Source organism: Aedes albopictus, chromosome 1 (assembly GCF_035046485.1).
Source record: "Aedes albopictus strain Foshan chromosome 1, AalbF5, whole genome shotgun sequence".
Taxonomy (NCBI): Eukaryota; Metazoa; Arthropoda; class Insecta; order Diptera; family Culicidae; genus Aedes; species Aedes albopictus.
The window spans coordinates 156428066-156441619 of NC_085136.1; the positions used below are offsets into that span (position 1 = coordinate 156428066).

Consider the following 13554-nt stretch of genomic DNA (forward strand, 5'->3'; position numbering starts at 1 on the left):
TGACAGAAATGGTCAATTTTCGATGGTGAAAGAGCCCCATCATGCGACACCTCAAAATTTGCACAATTCCGTGTGTAATCCAATAGAACCAAAAACTATAGTTTTACCCAATGCTGGGCACCCGGTGGACACGGAACAAGTTCTGGGGACCACAGGGTCTCCGACAGAAATGGCCAATTTTTGATTCCAAAAGAATCCCATCATGCGACACCTCAAAATTTGCACAATTCCGTGTGTAGTCTAGTAGAACCAGAAATTATAGTTTTACCCAACGCTGGGCACCCGGAGGCCACGGAACAGGTTCAGGGGACCCCAGGGTAACTGGCAGAAATGGTCAATTTTCGATGATGAAAGAACCCCATCATGCGACACCTCAAAATTTGCACAATTCCGTGTGTAATCCAATAGAACCAAAAATTATAGATTTACCCAATGCTGGACACCCGGTGGCCACGGAACAGGTTCAGGGGACCCCAGGGTATCTGGCAGAAATGGTCAATTTTCGATGATAAAAGAACCCCGTCATGCGACACCTCAAAATTTGCATAATTCCGTGTGTAATCCAGTAGAACCAAAAATTATTGTTCTACCCAATGCTGGGCACCCGGTGGCCACGGAACAGGTTCAGGGGACCACAGGGTATCTGACAGAAATGGTCAATTTTCGATGGTGAAAGAGCCCCATCATGCGACACCTCAAAATTTGCACAATTCCGTGTGTAATCCAATAGAACCAAAAACTATAGTTTTACCCAATGCTGGGCACCCGGTGGACACGGAACAAGTTCTGGGGACCACAGGGTCTCCGACAGAAATGGCCAATTTTTGATTCCAAAAGAATCCCATCATGCGACACCTCAAAATTTGCACAATTCCGTGTGTAGTCTAGTAAAACCAGAAATTATAGTTTTACCCAACGCTGGGCACCCGGAGGCCACGGAACTCCACAGGATCTCTGGCAGAAATGTCTTGTCCCTTGTGATTAAGGGTTAAAACAAGCTTATCAACTTTCCACTTTAATTTAGTTGTCTCTCAACCGATTCTTCTTTTTTCAAGTATGCAATTTAAATAGTATCTGGGATTGTAAGTATAATGAAATTGAATTCTACCTTATATTTTTAAGATCTATTTTCAGAAAATACTGTATCTTCCTATAAATATTTTAAAATCAGTATGCCTTCAAGAAAAGCATCTCCCGGATACATCATAGTATATGAACAGTCTTCTTGAATTTATCCTCAAGGTGTATTCGCTTCTTTTAAGTTTTTAAAAAACATAAAATAAATTCACAAAATACCGTATCTTCATATATATATATATATATATATATATATATATATCCTCAAAAGTTGGAATTTATATACGAGAAGTTCATTGGAACGTCACCACAAACACCAAACACGCCAAACGGAATCCTCTCTAAAATGTATTCAAGATCTAAATATTCATTCTAAGCTTTAAAGTTTCATGTAACAAAACTCTGATTTTCTGTGAGAAAATCTACGGAAGATCAAGTGTGTAAGTGTTTGCATTGTCCACTTAGAATCCGTACGCGCTGCATATTTTCTAGTGACACGCTTAGTTTACTCATAAACTATTCCTCTTTTAATGGTGAAAATTTCACCGGTTTTCGTACAACGAATCAAAAGATATACCAGAATGAAAATAAGACGAACAAAAAAATCTAGCACAAACGCCTTGAAAATTCAACATTTTCAAGCGCGACTATAGCAAAAAGCTTAAATATCGCCAAAACTATCATTTGTTACGCGCTCAAATGTTATTGATCATGACATGAGAAGATGTCCCCTGCCGATTGGAGTTCGTGTTCATGGAGAAATTTACTACGAATATCATGGCATGGCGGGTAGTCCTCCTTTGGACACCGTTTTAGTAACAACATGATGATCAACTCAAAATTGTACAAGATCTAAAGCCTCAGAAATCACTAGCAATTTTTAAAACACCGCAAAGGACCAAAGAAGATTTGGCTTGGATTCGAAAGTTGTCACTACAGTCGAAAGATTTTCAGAGGCAACGCAAAAATTGAGTAGTGTTTTTCAAAATAACTCTTTCATAGTCTCCAATATACTACATCCATTCAAACGCCCCCATTTCCATAACTGAAAAAAATACTGGTCAAAACGATTAGGAATCTAAGAAAGACAGGAAAACCGACTCCGGACACTGCACTATAAAATATGTTTCCAAAAAAGCTTGATACTACAAATTTTACAGTTAGACAACTTTTGAAGGAAGTTTACATTAGTAAAATTAAAAAATAAAAGTAATAATTTTAATGATATTTTTTCATGAAGGCGCTCTAAAATATGCATGTTTTGAAAGGTTGACATTTTCACAAGCCAGTTTATTCCAGAGATATTCGTGATTCCGTGTGTACGGATTCTAAATGGACATGATTTATGTTAAGGAGCATCCATTTAGTACGTCATGCACAATTTAGGACTTTTAGCCACTCTCCCCCATTCGTGCGAGGTTTTCGTATATTTGATATATTTTCCGAGCCCACCCTCCCCCTTATAAGCGTGACGTACTTTATGGATCCCCCCTTTCTTCTTCTATTTCCTTCCATTACTAATATCATCACTAAATGTGCTGCGATTGTTTCCTACGACGGATGTCACACAATTATGCAGCAATAATTACCGTAAAACTGGGTAACATTGATTAGCGGTGTAACTCACCTTGATTTTTGTCGTGGAATGTTCAAGATTTGATTTTTCCTGAAGAATAGTCAAGGTGATCAAAGGTTCCCCGCTGATCAATGTTACCCCGTTTTACGGTACTTCTCCCTATCAAGAATTCGATATAGATGGTAGAGAATAATGCGATAGGGTAGGTGTTCCAATATTCGCTGCCCCCAAGCAATTCTTATGGAGGGTGGTGAATACTGGAGCAGGAGTGGCAATACTGATTTATGGAGCTAAAATTTTATGAAAACTTTTTTATTCTTAATTTTTTTGAGTAAACTTAAAGCATCCAAAGCATCCAGCGTTTTCATATCATTTGGATGTGTTTTACTTTACAAAAAAATCATTCATATCGATCTATACAGCGAAAGGCTGAATAATACAGGGTGGCGAATACTGCTACATGGCGAATTCTCGAACACCAACCCTATATGGAATCATGCGATAGTGTGTGATAATGGCTTACGAGTAGATCAACAATGCAACACCGCACTGCCTAGTGCTATTCGAATCTTTGTCTCAGTCGGACTCGTGGTCGTGATTCTTCGCGCCGATAACAAAGTTACGGTTGTTTTTATTTCACAGTGCAAAAAATACGCGAATATTTTAAAGTTTTGATCATTTTCTTTAACATTAAATTAATTCAAGCGTGTCGATATCATAAAAAGTTTATTTTTTACAGAAAAAGATACAATTATTTTTAAAAGCTTAATCTCGGTTTATTTCTACCGAGATTTAGACAGCCGAACAGTACTCCGAAAGAATGAAAATGTTACTGGACATGGCCAACTTTCATCTAAAGAAAATAATTTTTGTCTAAAACAAAATTCCGTTGTAAACTTTTAAAACTCAAATATGGTTTTGTTGCATTTGATACTTTGGGCTGTTTGGTTGATGCTCAGGAACCAATGATAAAATTTTGTTTACTTTCGATAGCCTAAAAAATGTTGCGCAGTGTTTGTTATGAATTATTTTGGCTGATTACTTCTAATATTCCATGTCGTTTTAGCTGTTCTAAGTGCGTCGCTAATATAAAAAGTATTCGAAAAGAACGCTGAAATCAAACGTTGAACACAAAACGTTACTGCGTCCGAATAAAAAAACAGATATTTTTTTAATTGATTTCTAGTTCAAAAAAATTGTGTTTTAATAGTGAATTGTACAAAACAACATAAAAACACAATGCATGCCTGGTTTGGAATCTAGGAACAGATAGAAAATACTAAAATTTCTTACAAAACAACATTTTTGCACATTTTTCCAAACCTGCTTTTCAGAAACAACTCGAGAATTAAAATTCGAATTGTTATGACTTACAGAATACCATTTAAATCCAATCAGCAACTGAAGTTCTACATTTTAAGACTGAATTATTAAACACAAAAAAGTAGATTTATCACCCCACTTACGATTTGATTTGTTTTTATTGTTAAGTAAAGTTAAGTAAACCAGTTTATATAAGAAAAAAGCTTTTATATGGATTGTATCGTAAAATAATTAGCAATGTTTATGACGTTATATCTCAACACTGAATTAAATAAGTCTTTTTATTTCGGTTCTACTAGCAAATCTTTACGATTTAGTTAAATATGAGTCCAACATTTCTTTATTTTAGAATCTTAAGTATTATTGAAGTATGGATAGATTAATGCATGTCACAAAATAAAAATCTGATCAAAATTCGGTTTCTTAAAATATTTCCTCGCAATTAAATAGTTTGTAGCGAGTAAAATTTGTAATGAAAAAAATGTGGAAAAAACATCTTGTTGGGGATTACGCACACTTTATATATTACATAACACCGGTTTTCGAAATAGATATTTTCTATACAAAAAACATCATCAACTTATTATCGGACTGTAAAAAAAGCGTAAATTTAGTTCTTTGCTATAACTACTCCTCTATTATGTACATCGAATAATAAAAAAAGGTTTTTTCGCTTTGTATAATTTTAATTGACATCAACGTGATTAGATGGAACACCATCAAACTGAATACCTGAAAAATGCGTTATTTTCAGTGATTCGAAATACTTTAAAATTCAGAGGAAATTGTCCTTGGTGATCGTGAGAATTGTACCTATGTATGTATTTGCTTAATGAGCCGGATTTTTGTTTTTTCTTATACTTGCTTCCACATTTTTTTTGCAAATTAATTTTTTTGTGCCGAATTTTTAAAACATGTGTTTAGTTTTCGAGCAAAGCTCAAGTAAAATGACTATTTCTAGAAAGTTGCAGTTCGATTTCTTTTTCAATGATTTATACTATATTTCTAAACATCAAATTACTATTTTTGGGTATTTGGCATCTCAGTCTGATTTGGTCAATCAAAAACAACTATATGTTTTCTTAGTCCGACGTTTCGGTTCTTAAGGTCCAATAAATCAGACTGAGATGCCAAAAACCCAAAAATATTATCCAACGTACAGTCGATCATCCAGTTAACCGTTCAGCTATCGCGCGATCAGCCGTCCTCTGCAGCACCGCGCTGTTGCTGTGTACAACGAACGAGCTTTTTTAAGCGAGTTTTACACAATACAACAGCGCGATCAGCGAAAGGTTAAACATCAAATTACTTGTATGTTGAACCTAATCTTTTGAAGCCGTTTTCATCATTGCTAATAACTTTTCGATACAGTCCTTATACGAATGCTTTGCTCGGCAAAATTACAGTTTCTGTTTCTGAATCAGTAGTTGTACTTGAGTTCAAGTGTGCTTAGTAATAAGAATCCAAAGTGCCTAGAACTGAAATACAAAAAAAAATGTCATCGACCGAATGTCTCCACTCACCTGACTCATTTTGCTACGTCTGTGGAGAGTTTATAAGCTCCCGTGTGAAAAAGTGTTCAATTTCTGATGGAGCTAAATTAAGACAAGCATACCAAGAATATTTTGGCCTGGAAATCAAAAACCAAGACAAATATTGGGTTCCACATTTCGTTTGTCAGAGTTGTGCTGTTGGATTGCTTAGTAGGTTTTAGATAAATTGACAATTTTATTAGTAACAATATTTCAAACGCGCGTAATTTGTTGGAGTTCTGATAAACCGAACTATTTGCCATTTTGAATAATTTCCACTGTTTTTATCCGTAAATTGCCGGAAAACAATTTCCGTATGTGTTGTGGGTACGAATTTCTTCTACAGAATGTTAGTAATATAGTTCACAATTAATTGGGATGAACAACTTTCTTATCAGTTAGGTCTAGTATGTTTGCCACCATCGATGGTTTTCATATGGTAAATAGTTCGGTTTAGCAGAACCCTGACCAATTGCTTTTGAAAACAACTCTATTTTAAAGCCGTAGGTCGTACTTTAGCCCTACTATACAATTCACTATTTGAAAAGTAGAGATGCTTTCAGCCATCTAAATAATGAATTTATTTAAAAATTCTTTCTACTAGAATTAGTATAAACCTCTTTTATATAGTGGCTATGGATTTTAGGTAGGACTGAAATACGACTTGACAGAAAAGGCCGTCTTCAAAAGCAATTATGCCCTGTTGAAATTTTGATACCGCATTTGAGCTTTCTAGCTTATTTTTCAATAGAAACAAAAAAAAATATAATATGTTTTCTCTTCAAAGAACCAGCAAAAGATAGATCAGCAAGGTTGAAATTTGACAGGCCAAGAATTTGGAGTCAGCCAACTAGCCATCAAAATGACTGTTATTTTTGTTTGGCAAAAATCTTTCGCGGGAGGAACTTAAATATTTATCCAAATATTCCTTCATCACAAGCTCCAACCCTGTATGCTGGACCAAGCGGATCTGGTCTAAGTCGCACAAATGTCTCTGCAACTGGTGATGCTCGAAGGGTTTCAACTTCAGATATGGAAGAACAACAAGTGGCAGCAGCTGAACAGATCGTCGATCATACTTCAGAAAACGTTGCATCAAGTGTTAATCAGAAATTACGGCCTGTTGACAATGGCAAACCAGAGGTAAATTACTAAATGTGCTTGAAAAGCTTTAGCTAAATTTCTGTTCACTTTTTCAGATGCTTTGGCGATCTGATGACTGCAATCATCATCCAGATGATTTTTGTTACATTTGTGGTTACTTTATTACCAGGACAACAACCAAACATACATTGCGAAAAGATACCAAGTTATATGAAGCATACAAGCAATATTTCAACATCGAAGTCGAACATCAAGATAAACAGTGGGTGCCACATTATGCCTGTCATAATTGCACAAGACGGTTGCATGGTACAGTATTTAATTTAGAATGATTTTTTTATCTATACAATACTGCCATTCTAAGCGTATCTGTACCATGTTGTTTTTCAACGAGGTTGACCCATTCGCTCTAACAAAAACAATATTTTAAAATCAATGTCAGAAAGATACATAACGTTATTGTGCTATATTAAGCTATGAAACCTGATGAAAACAAAAATCCAATTAATTTTAAATGGCTTTGTAACTGAGAAAAATGCTACTTGCATTGAATTCAACATAGTTCAGATATGCTTAAAAGGGCAGAATAGACGTTCTATAACTTATTCATATGTTTACGTTTTACTGCTTTTTCTAACAAATGGTTGTGTCAGAAATCTGTTTTTATTTCACTCGAAAAATTTCTGGTATTTGAACCAAAAACAAAACAGTAGTTGGGTCTATGATGATGAATGGACCAATTTCGTTGATTCCAACACTTAGTCATAATAGAAGCCTCTTTTATATATAAAGTAGCCAATTTTATACAGCCAAGTTGTGATTCGCTGAAAGCTTTACTCATCTAATTTTCAAAAAACGACATAGAAGCATGAAATAACTAGCACATTTATTTTATAAATTAACTTTTATGAGCAAAAGATTCTGATCTTGGTGGACCATTGCTGCTTATGGTTGGACCAAATAAATGATCATGGATGAACCAACGAAACATGAAGACATTTTTTCGACTAACCTTTTCTTATTCCTTGTGAATCGCAGCGAAAATTGGACTTCAGGTCAGCATTGTCGTTCCGAAACGAATCGGTGTTGCAAGAAGTGATAACCAATTAATGTACGAGGCTTTCGGTTGGCCAAACGATCGGTAGCGGGCCGCAGATACCGCGCACGGAATCCGGATATGATATTAAAATGATGAAACTTCGGGAGCCTCGGTGTACTGGGCGAATTTCAGGACGAGCAGCTATCCATACGGTCGGGGCGCGATGGCAAAGGCTCTGTTATTTGATATAATGTACGTAGAGATCAAATATTTGCAATTTCAAAACTCTTCCACTTCATTTTGAGACCGACGAACGTTTTGAAATTGACATCGCGCGCAAAGAAAACTGTAAACAAACTAAGCCGGACCTAGTAACCAACGGTGTAATGGTTTGGTCCAACCAAGATTACACCGTTTCGGTATTTTCATAAATAAACTGCATTCAAAAATATTTCGGGGAAACGGTCCATTCGGGGAAACGGTTCATTCGGGGAATCGTTTTTCGAGGGAAAAACTTTCGGAGAAACTTCTTTCGGGGTACTGGTTTTCGGACAAATTTCGGTCAACCGCCAAAGAAGGTTAGATATTTTTGCAATAGAATAACGAAAAAAGATCAGGAAATGAAAAAGAATTTCTATGTTCTCGATGCTACAAACTGAGCATTTTTGGTGCTCCACTAGGGCTTCTAGAAAGCCTTTCTAAAACCATTAATAATTTAAATATTTGGCGGTAATTTAATTAAAACCGATGTGATTTCAATGAAGAAAGAGTCATATTTTGTCATTAGTGAGAGTGTAGTTTGAGTTTTTAAGAAAACAATACATTATTTTGGGTTTTCAAAATTGGTCCAACCATGATCAGTTTTTGGACTGGCCCATTCATCATCATCTACCCTACTTCTAATGTATTTTCCAACAATACCACAAAGAAGTCAAGATGCATGCTCTCGGTTTTTACAAGGCAGCCATTTTTTTAATTCTCTCATATATGTCTTTATTTTTTTTTTAAGATAATTTTTAATCTTTCACAGAAATGTCTTCTTGAGTGCTACTAGAGAATTGTTGAGGAATTCTTCCTGAGATTTCTTAGAAAATTTTACATACTTAGTTTCGACTGTATACACTTTGAAGATGAATGCAATTGAATTCCTAAAGTAACTTTGATGTTCTGCACACCGCAAATTTTTAGCTGCCTTGTATTTGATTGGGCCGATTTTTTGGTTGTGATAAGTTTCAGGTAAAGCTAACTTCCATCCTAAACTCAGCAAAATTAATTGAAAGGCAACCCAGAGATTTCGGTGGGTGTAAAGTGATTGCCACTGGAGTTCCGAAGAAAACCACCAGGGTGATGTTTCAATGAAAGAGAATTATTGTATGAAAGAGGAATAAAATGAAATGTAACATGGGTCATTCCATACCAAATCGACAAATCGATTGGCACATGATATTCCAAGTAATGTTCAAAGTAATTTCAGCAGGTCGGAAATGGCTTATAATGGCCTCAGCTCGATTTGTAACACTCGGAGATTATCCGTTCAACCTACACACTATTTTTAAATTTTGATTATTTTTGAAAAAAATCCGTAAATCGCATTACGTATTTACTGATTTCTGATCAGCCAGGAATCATACCGCTTATCTTTTTATGTCTCTAAAAAGGTTTTTCTGTGTAGAATCTGATAAAAATAATCTCAATATGGTTTTCCTGACATTTCTCTCAAATTTATACGTTTTAATCCGATTTTGATAGATATCTCAAGAACACCCCTTTTATTTCTCGATTTTTCAATTTTAAAAGATTTTTCTGAGAGTTTCCCACTTTTTTCGCTTATTTGTACAGAGTAAAATAAGTATAACCTTCGTGGGATATTGTAAAAGTTGGGTTTCGAGTTATCAGAAAAATTAGCTCCTATTGAATAATATTCAGTTGTTTACTTATAATAGTCATTTATTGCGTTTAACTGTTTCAAAATCAGAATCCCTTACATATATAGATGACAGTAGTCTAAAAAACAGACCAATAAATAAAAAACAATATAAATATAAATATTTTCATCATGAAGAAATCTTCGTTATTAGAGAAAAGTTATAGGATCAGCGTACCATTAAAAATCTTACGCGCCTAAATTTATCCTAACCGTAAACAGACTGTTACGGCACCGATTAATTCAGTTCATTTTAACATCATGGGTGCTCACTCCTGAAAAAAAGTACAAAAAAGACAAAACAACAGTTGAAACTTTGCCTTCAGTAGGACTAAACTGGGAGCACCATGTTGAAAGGTAGGAACTGTACCGTGTAGGCACCAAACTCTGCGCAAAACCCACTAAGCTCAAAAGTTTTTCTTCCAATACAAATTGTTTAAGAGTTCCAAAATTAACTAAATTTTCTCCCAATTACTGTTTTTTCTAGTTGACGTTACATCTAAAAATAGTGCTGAAAAGCATGAAGTCTGATGAATATTTGTCTATAATCAACTAAAAATTGACCAAAATGTCACTTAAGCCACTATGTATCTGGGGGCCCCTCAATTGAAACAGATAGTTCACAATACTGACTTTTATTTCTACTTTATCTACGGTAGAACTATAAGCACAACATCTTATTATTGTTTATCATTGTTCTATCTATGCCAGTTCATTATAGGAGTCCGTTGGGACTGTTCAGCGATTACAGGCAGTGTAGCTCAGAGGAGAATCAATGTACAATTACGACTAGAGCGTTTGTTCGAATGGTTGGGTGGAGGATGGAAAACATTTCTTTATGGTGATTTCAAAGACTAAACATTTGTCATGTATTAGAGTGAATTTTTGATAAGATCTAGAGTCTAGACCAACAGGTGCTCCTCTCACATGTTGGTCTAGTAAGTTGAAAATTCAATCCCACAACAATATCAAACTTGTTTAGGGTAGTATATTAATTATATTGATTAAATGTTTATGTAATTTAGTTTTTTTACTATTACGAATGATATGCTCGATAGGTGATATAATATATGTAATACATGACGATAATAATATTAACCAATGAATGTCATACTGTAGGTTCACATTTCCCTAAATACTCGAAGCACTACTTTAAAATTGTCTATCGTTGTTAATACAAATATTACTCTGTACAAAGAAGCGGAAAAGATGGGAAACTGTCAAAAAAATCTTTTAAAATTAAAAAATCGACAAAAAAGAGGGGTGTTTTTGAGAAATCTTTCAAAATAGGATTAAAACACATAAATGATAGATAAATTTCAAGAAATCCGTGTTGTGATTATTTCTATCAGATTCTACGCAGAAAAAGCTTTTTAGGGACATAAAAAGATAAACAGAGTGACTTCTGGCTGACCAGATATGAGTGAATGCATATTGCGTTTTACGAGATTTTTTCAAAAATAATTAAAAATTCAAATTTTGTTGTGGATTGAACGAATGATCTCCGAGTGTTAGAAATCGAGCTGAGAGTTTTTTAAGGCAGGCTCTATTCAACTAGAATATATAAATTAGTATTTGAAAGATTAGTGGCAAAAACATATGAAAAATTTGTCGATTTGACATGGAATGACCCACATTTTATTTGGATGAATACAAAATGTATCAAGTATCGTAAAACTTTAGTATGGTAAAACATGTATTTTCAACGCAATATGGTATATCAAGATAAGCACTTCAGGTTTGAAATATTTTTGGGAGAAAAGGTATTATTTATTAGTCATTTTAGAAATTTGTAAAACTTAAATCTTCTCTGAGCAGCATTACCATTTTTTAAATATTTCTATGTGTTGTATTATAGATTTACTCAGGAAAGAATGAAAACTATTTCATACTTGCCATAACAAAATCTTGTACAATTTTTATACCATCAAAAACTGTTAGCAGAATGTTTATGTTATATTTACTATTTATTGATTCCTTTTAAATTCTCAATTATTCAAATACAAATATTCAAACAAATTTCAGGTTGGTACCAAGGAGAAAACAGATTAATGGAATTTGCTGTGCCTCGGATTTGGCATTCACCTTCAAATCATCAAACCGACTGTTATTTTTGTGTTGTGAATTTGGCTAGTGGTCAAAAAAAGTCAACTTACCCTGATATCCCTTCATCACGTGCGCCAATTCCACATTCCGCTGAACGCCCCATACCTCAACGTACCTGTGAAACGGCTGTTAGTACCACTACAATATCGACAGTTAGTGGAAGTTCTGTCCCAAGTAGTGAGTCTTTACAACTTCAAGGAGGAGTGCTCAATATTCCACATTATCCGAATCAAACGGAAATAAATGATTTGATTCGTGACCTTGCACTCCCTAAAAACAAAAGCGAATTATTGTTATCTAGGCTGAAGCAATGGAGTTTGCTGGATGAATCCGTCAGAATAACATCCCAGAGAACTCGCGATGAAGAGTTTTCCTCCTATTACACCAGCGAAGATGGAATTTGCTTTTGTAGAGATATCGAGGGTGGGTATTTCTATCTATTCGGATGACAACAGCATCAAAACGAAGAAAACTGTATCTCTTTTTTTGCAGGTCTATTTTCTGAAATCGGCATTCCATTGATTGTAAGAGACTGGCGGCTCTTTATTGATGGCTCTTCAAAAAGTTTGAAGGTTGTGCTACTGCACAACCGCGTAAAAAGCGAGCAGTACCCATCTCTACCCATTGCACACTCCATTCTCCTGAAAGAAAGTTATGCCACAACAAAATTGTTATTCAACAAAATTCAGTATGAAAAATTTGGTTGGGAGGTAATAGGCGACTTTAAAATGATTGGTTTCCTAATTGGATTACAAGGAGGGTATACTAAATTCCCTTGTTTCCTGTGCCTGTGGGACAGCAGAGACACAGAGAACCACTATAAAATTAAAAATTGGGAAATCAGAGCCCAATACAAAATCGGCGAAAAAAATGTTAAAAACGATCCAGTAGTGAACATGGAAAAAATTTTAATGCCACCTCTTCATATAAAACTTGGTTTGATTAAGCAATTCGTGAAAGCATTGAATAAGGATTCGGAATCATTTAAGTTTATAACAAAACTGTTTCCGAAACTTTCCGAGGCAAAAATAACTGCCGGTGTTTTTACAGGACCACAAGTAAAAAAACTTATAAAATCGGAATCGTTTCCGAAATTATTGAATGAGAAAGAAAAGGCAGCCTGGAAAAGCTTTCGAGATATAGTTCAAGGATTTTTAGGGAATAATCGTGATCCAAGATATGAGGCCATAGTACATGAACTGATGAAAAATTTTGAAACCATGGGGTGTCGAATGTCACTAAAGGTGCACATTCTTCATTCTCATTTGGATAAATTTAAAGAAAATATGGGTGTATACTCAGAGGAACAAGGCGAACGTTTTCATCAAGATATAAAACATATGGAGCAACGATATCAGTGCCAAGCAACATCGAAAATGATGGGTGATTATGTGTGGAGTCTCATGCGAGACACAACAACGGAGTATACGCGTCAACCTATTTCGAAATTGCATTTTTAAGTATATTATAGTATGTTATTTTTCAAATAAAAATGTGTGCAAAATGTGTATATTCGAAATATATTTCCTAAAATGTCTCATTCGCATCCAAATAGCTACATTACTGGGAAGAAATCACTTAAGATATATATATATATATATATATATATATATTATATATAGCCAAGGGCTGAAAATCTCGATAATAAAGAAAAAAAAAAATATATATATATATATATATATATATATATTTATACAGGGGGTAGACAAAATGTTTGAGATAGGCAAATTTTATTCGTCTCAAAAAATTTTCAATGAGCTATAACTTTTTGGTTATTATGGTTCATCAAAAATTCTCAAATTTTCACTGCGATTTGTCCCAGCTAAACTATAATTTGTACAAAATTGGGCTTTGCCGGCTAACCCTACATTAA

At 34.6% G+C, this 13554-nt stretch overlaps 1 protein-coding gene across 1 annotated transcript; it reads left to right on the forward strand.

Moving 5' to 3' along the window:
* The first annotated feature begins 288 nt into the window (after positions 1-288).
* On the forward strand, positions 289-13227 carry LOC115264414 (uncharacterized). The gene is made up of 4 exons (XM_029868078.2): positions 289-6651; positions 6708-6921; positions 11601-12104; positions 12174-13227. Exons 1-4 carry the CDS (start codon positions 6541-6543, stop codon positions 13139-13141), a joined length of 1797 nt encoding a protein of 598 aa, XP_029723938.2. The 5' UTR covers positions 289-6540; the 3' UTR covers positions 13142-13227.
* The last annotated feature ends 327 nt before the right edge of the window (positions 13228-13554 follow it).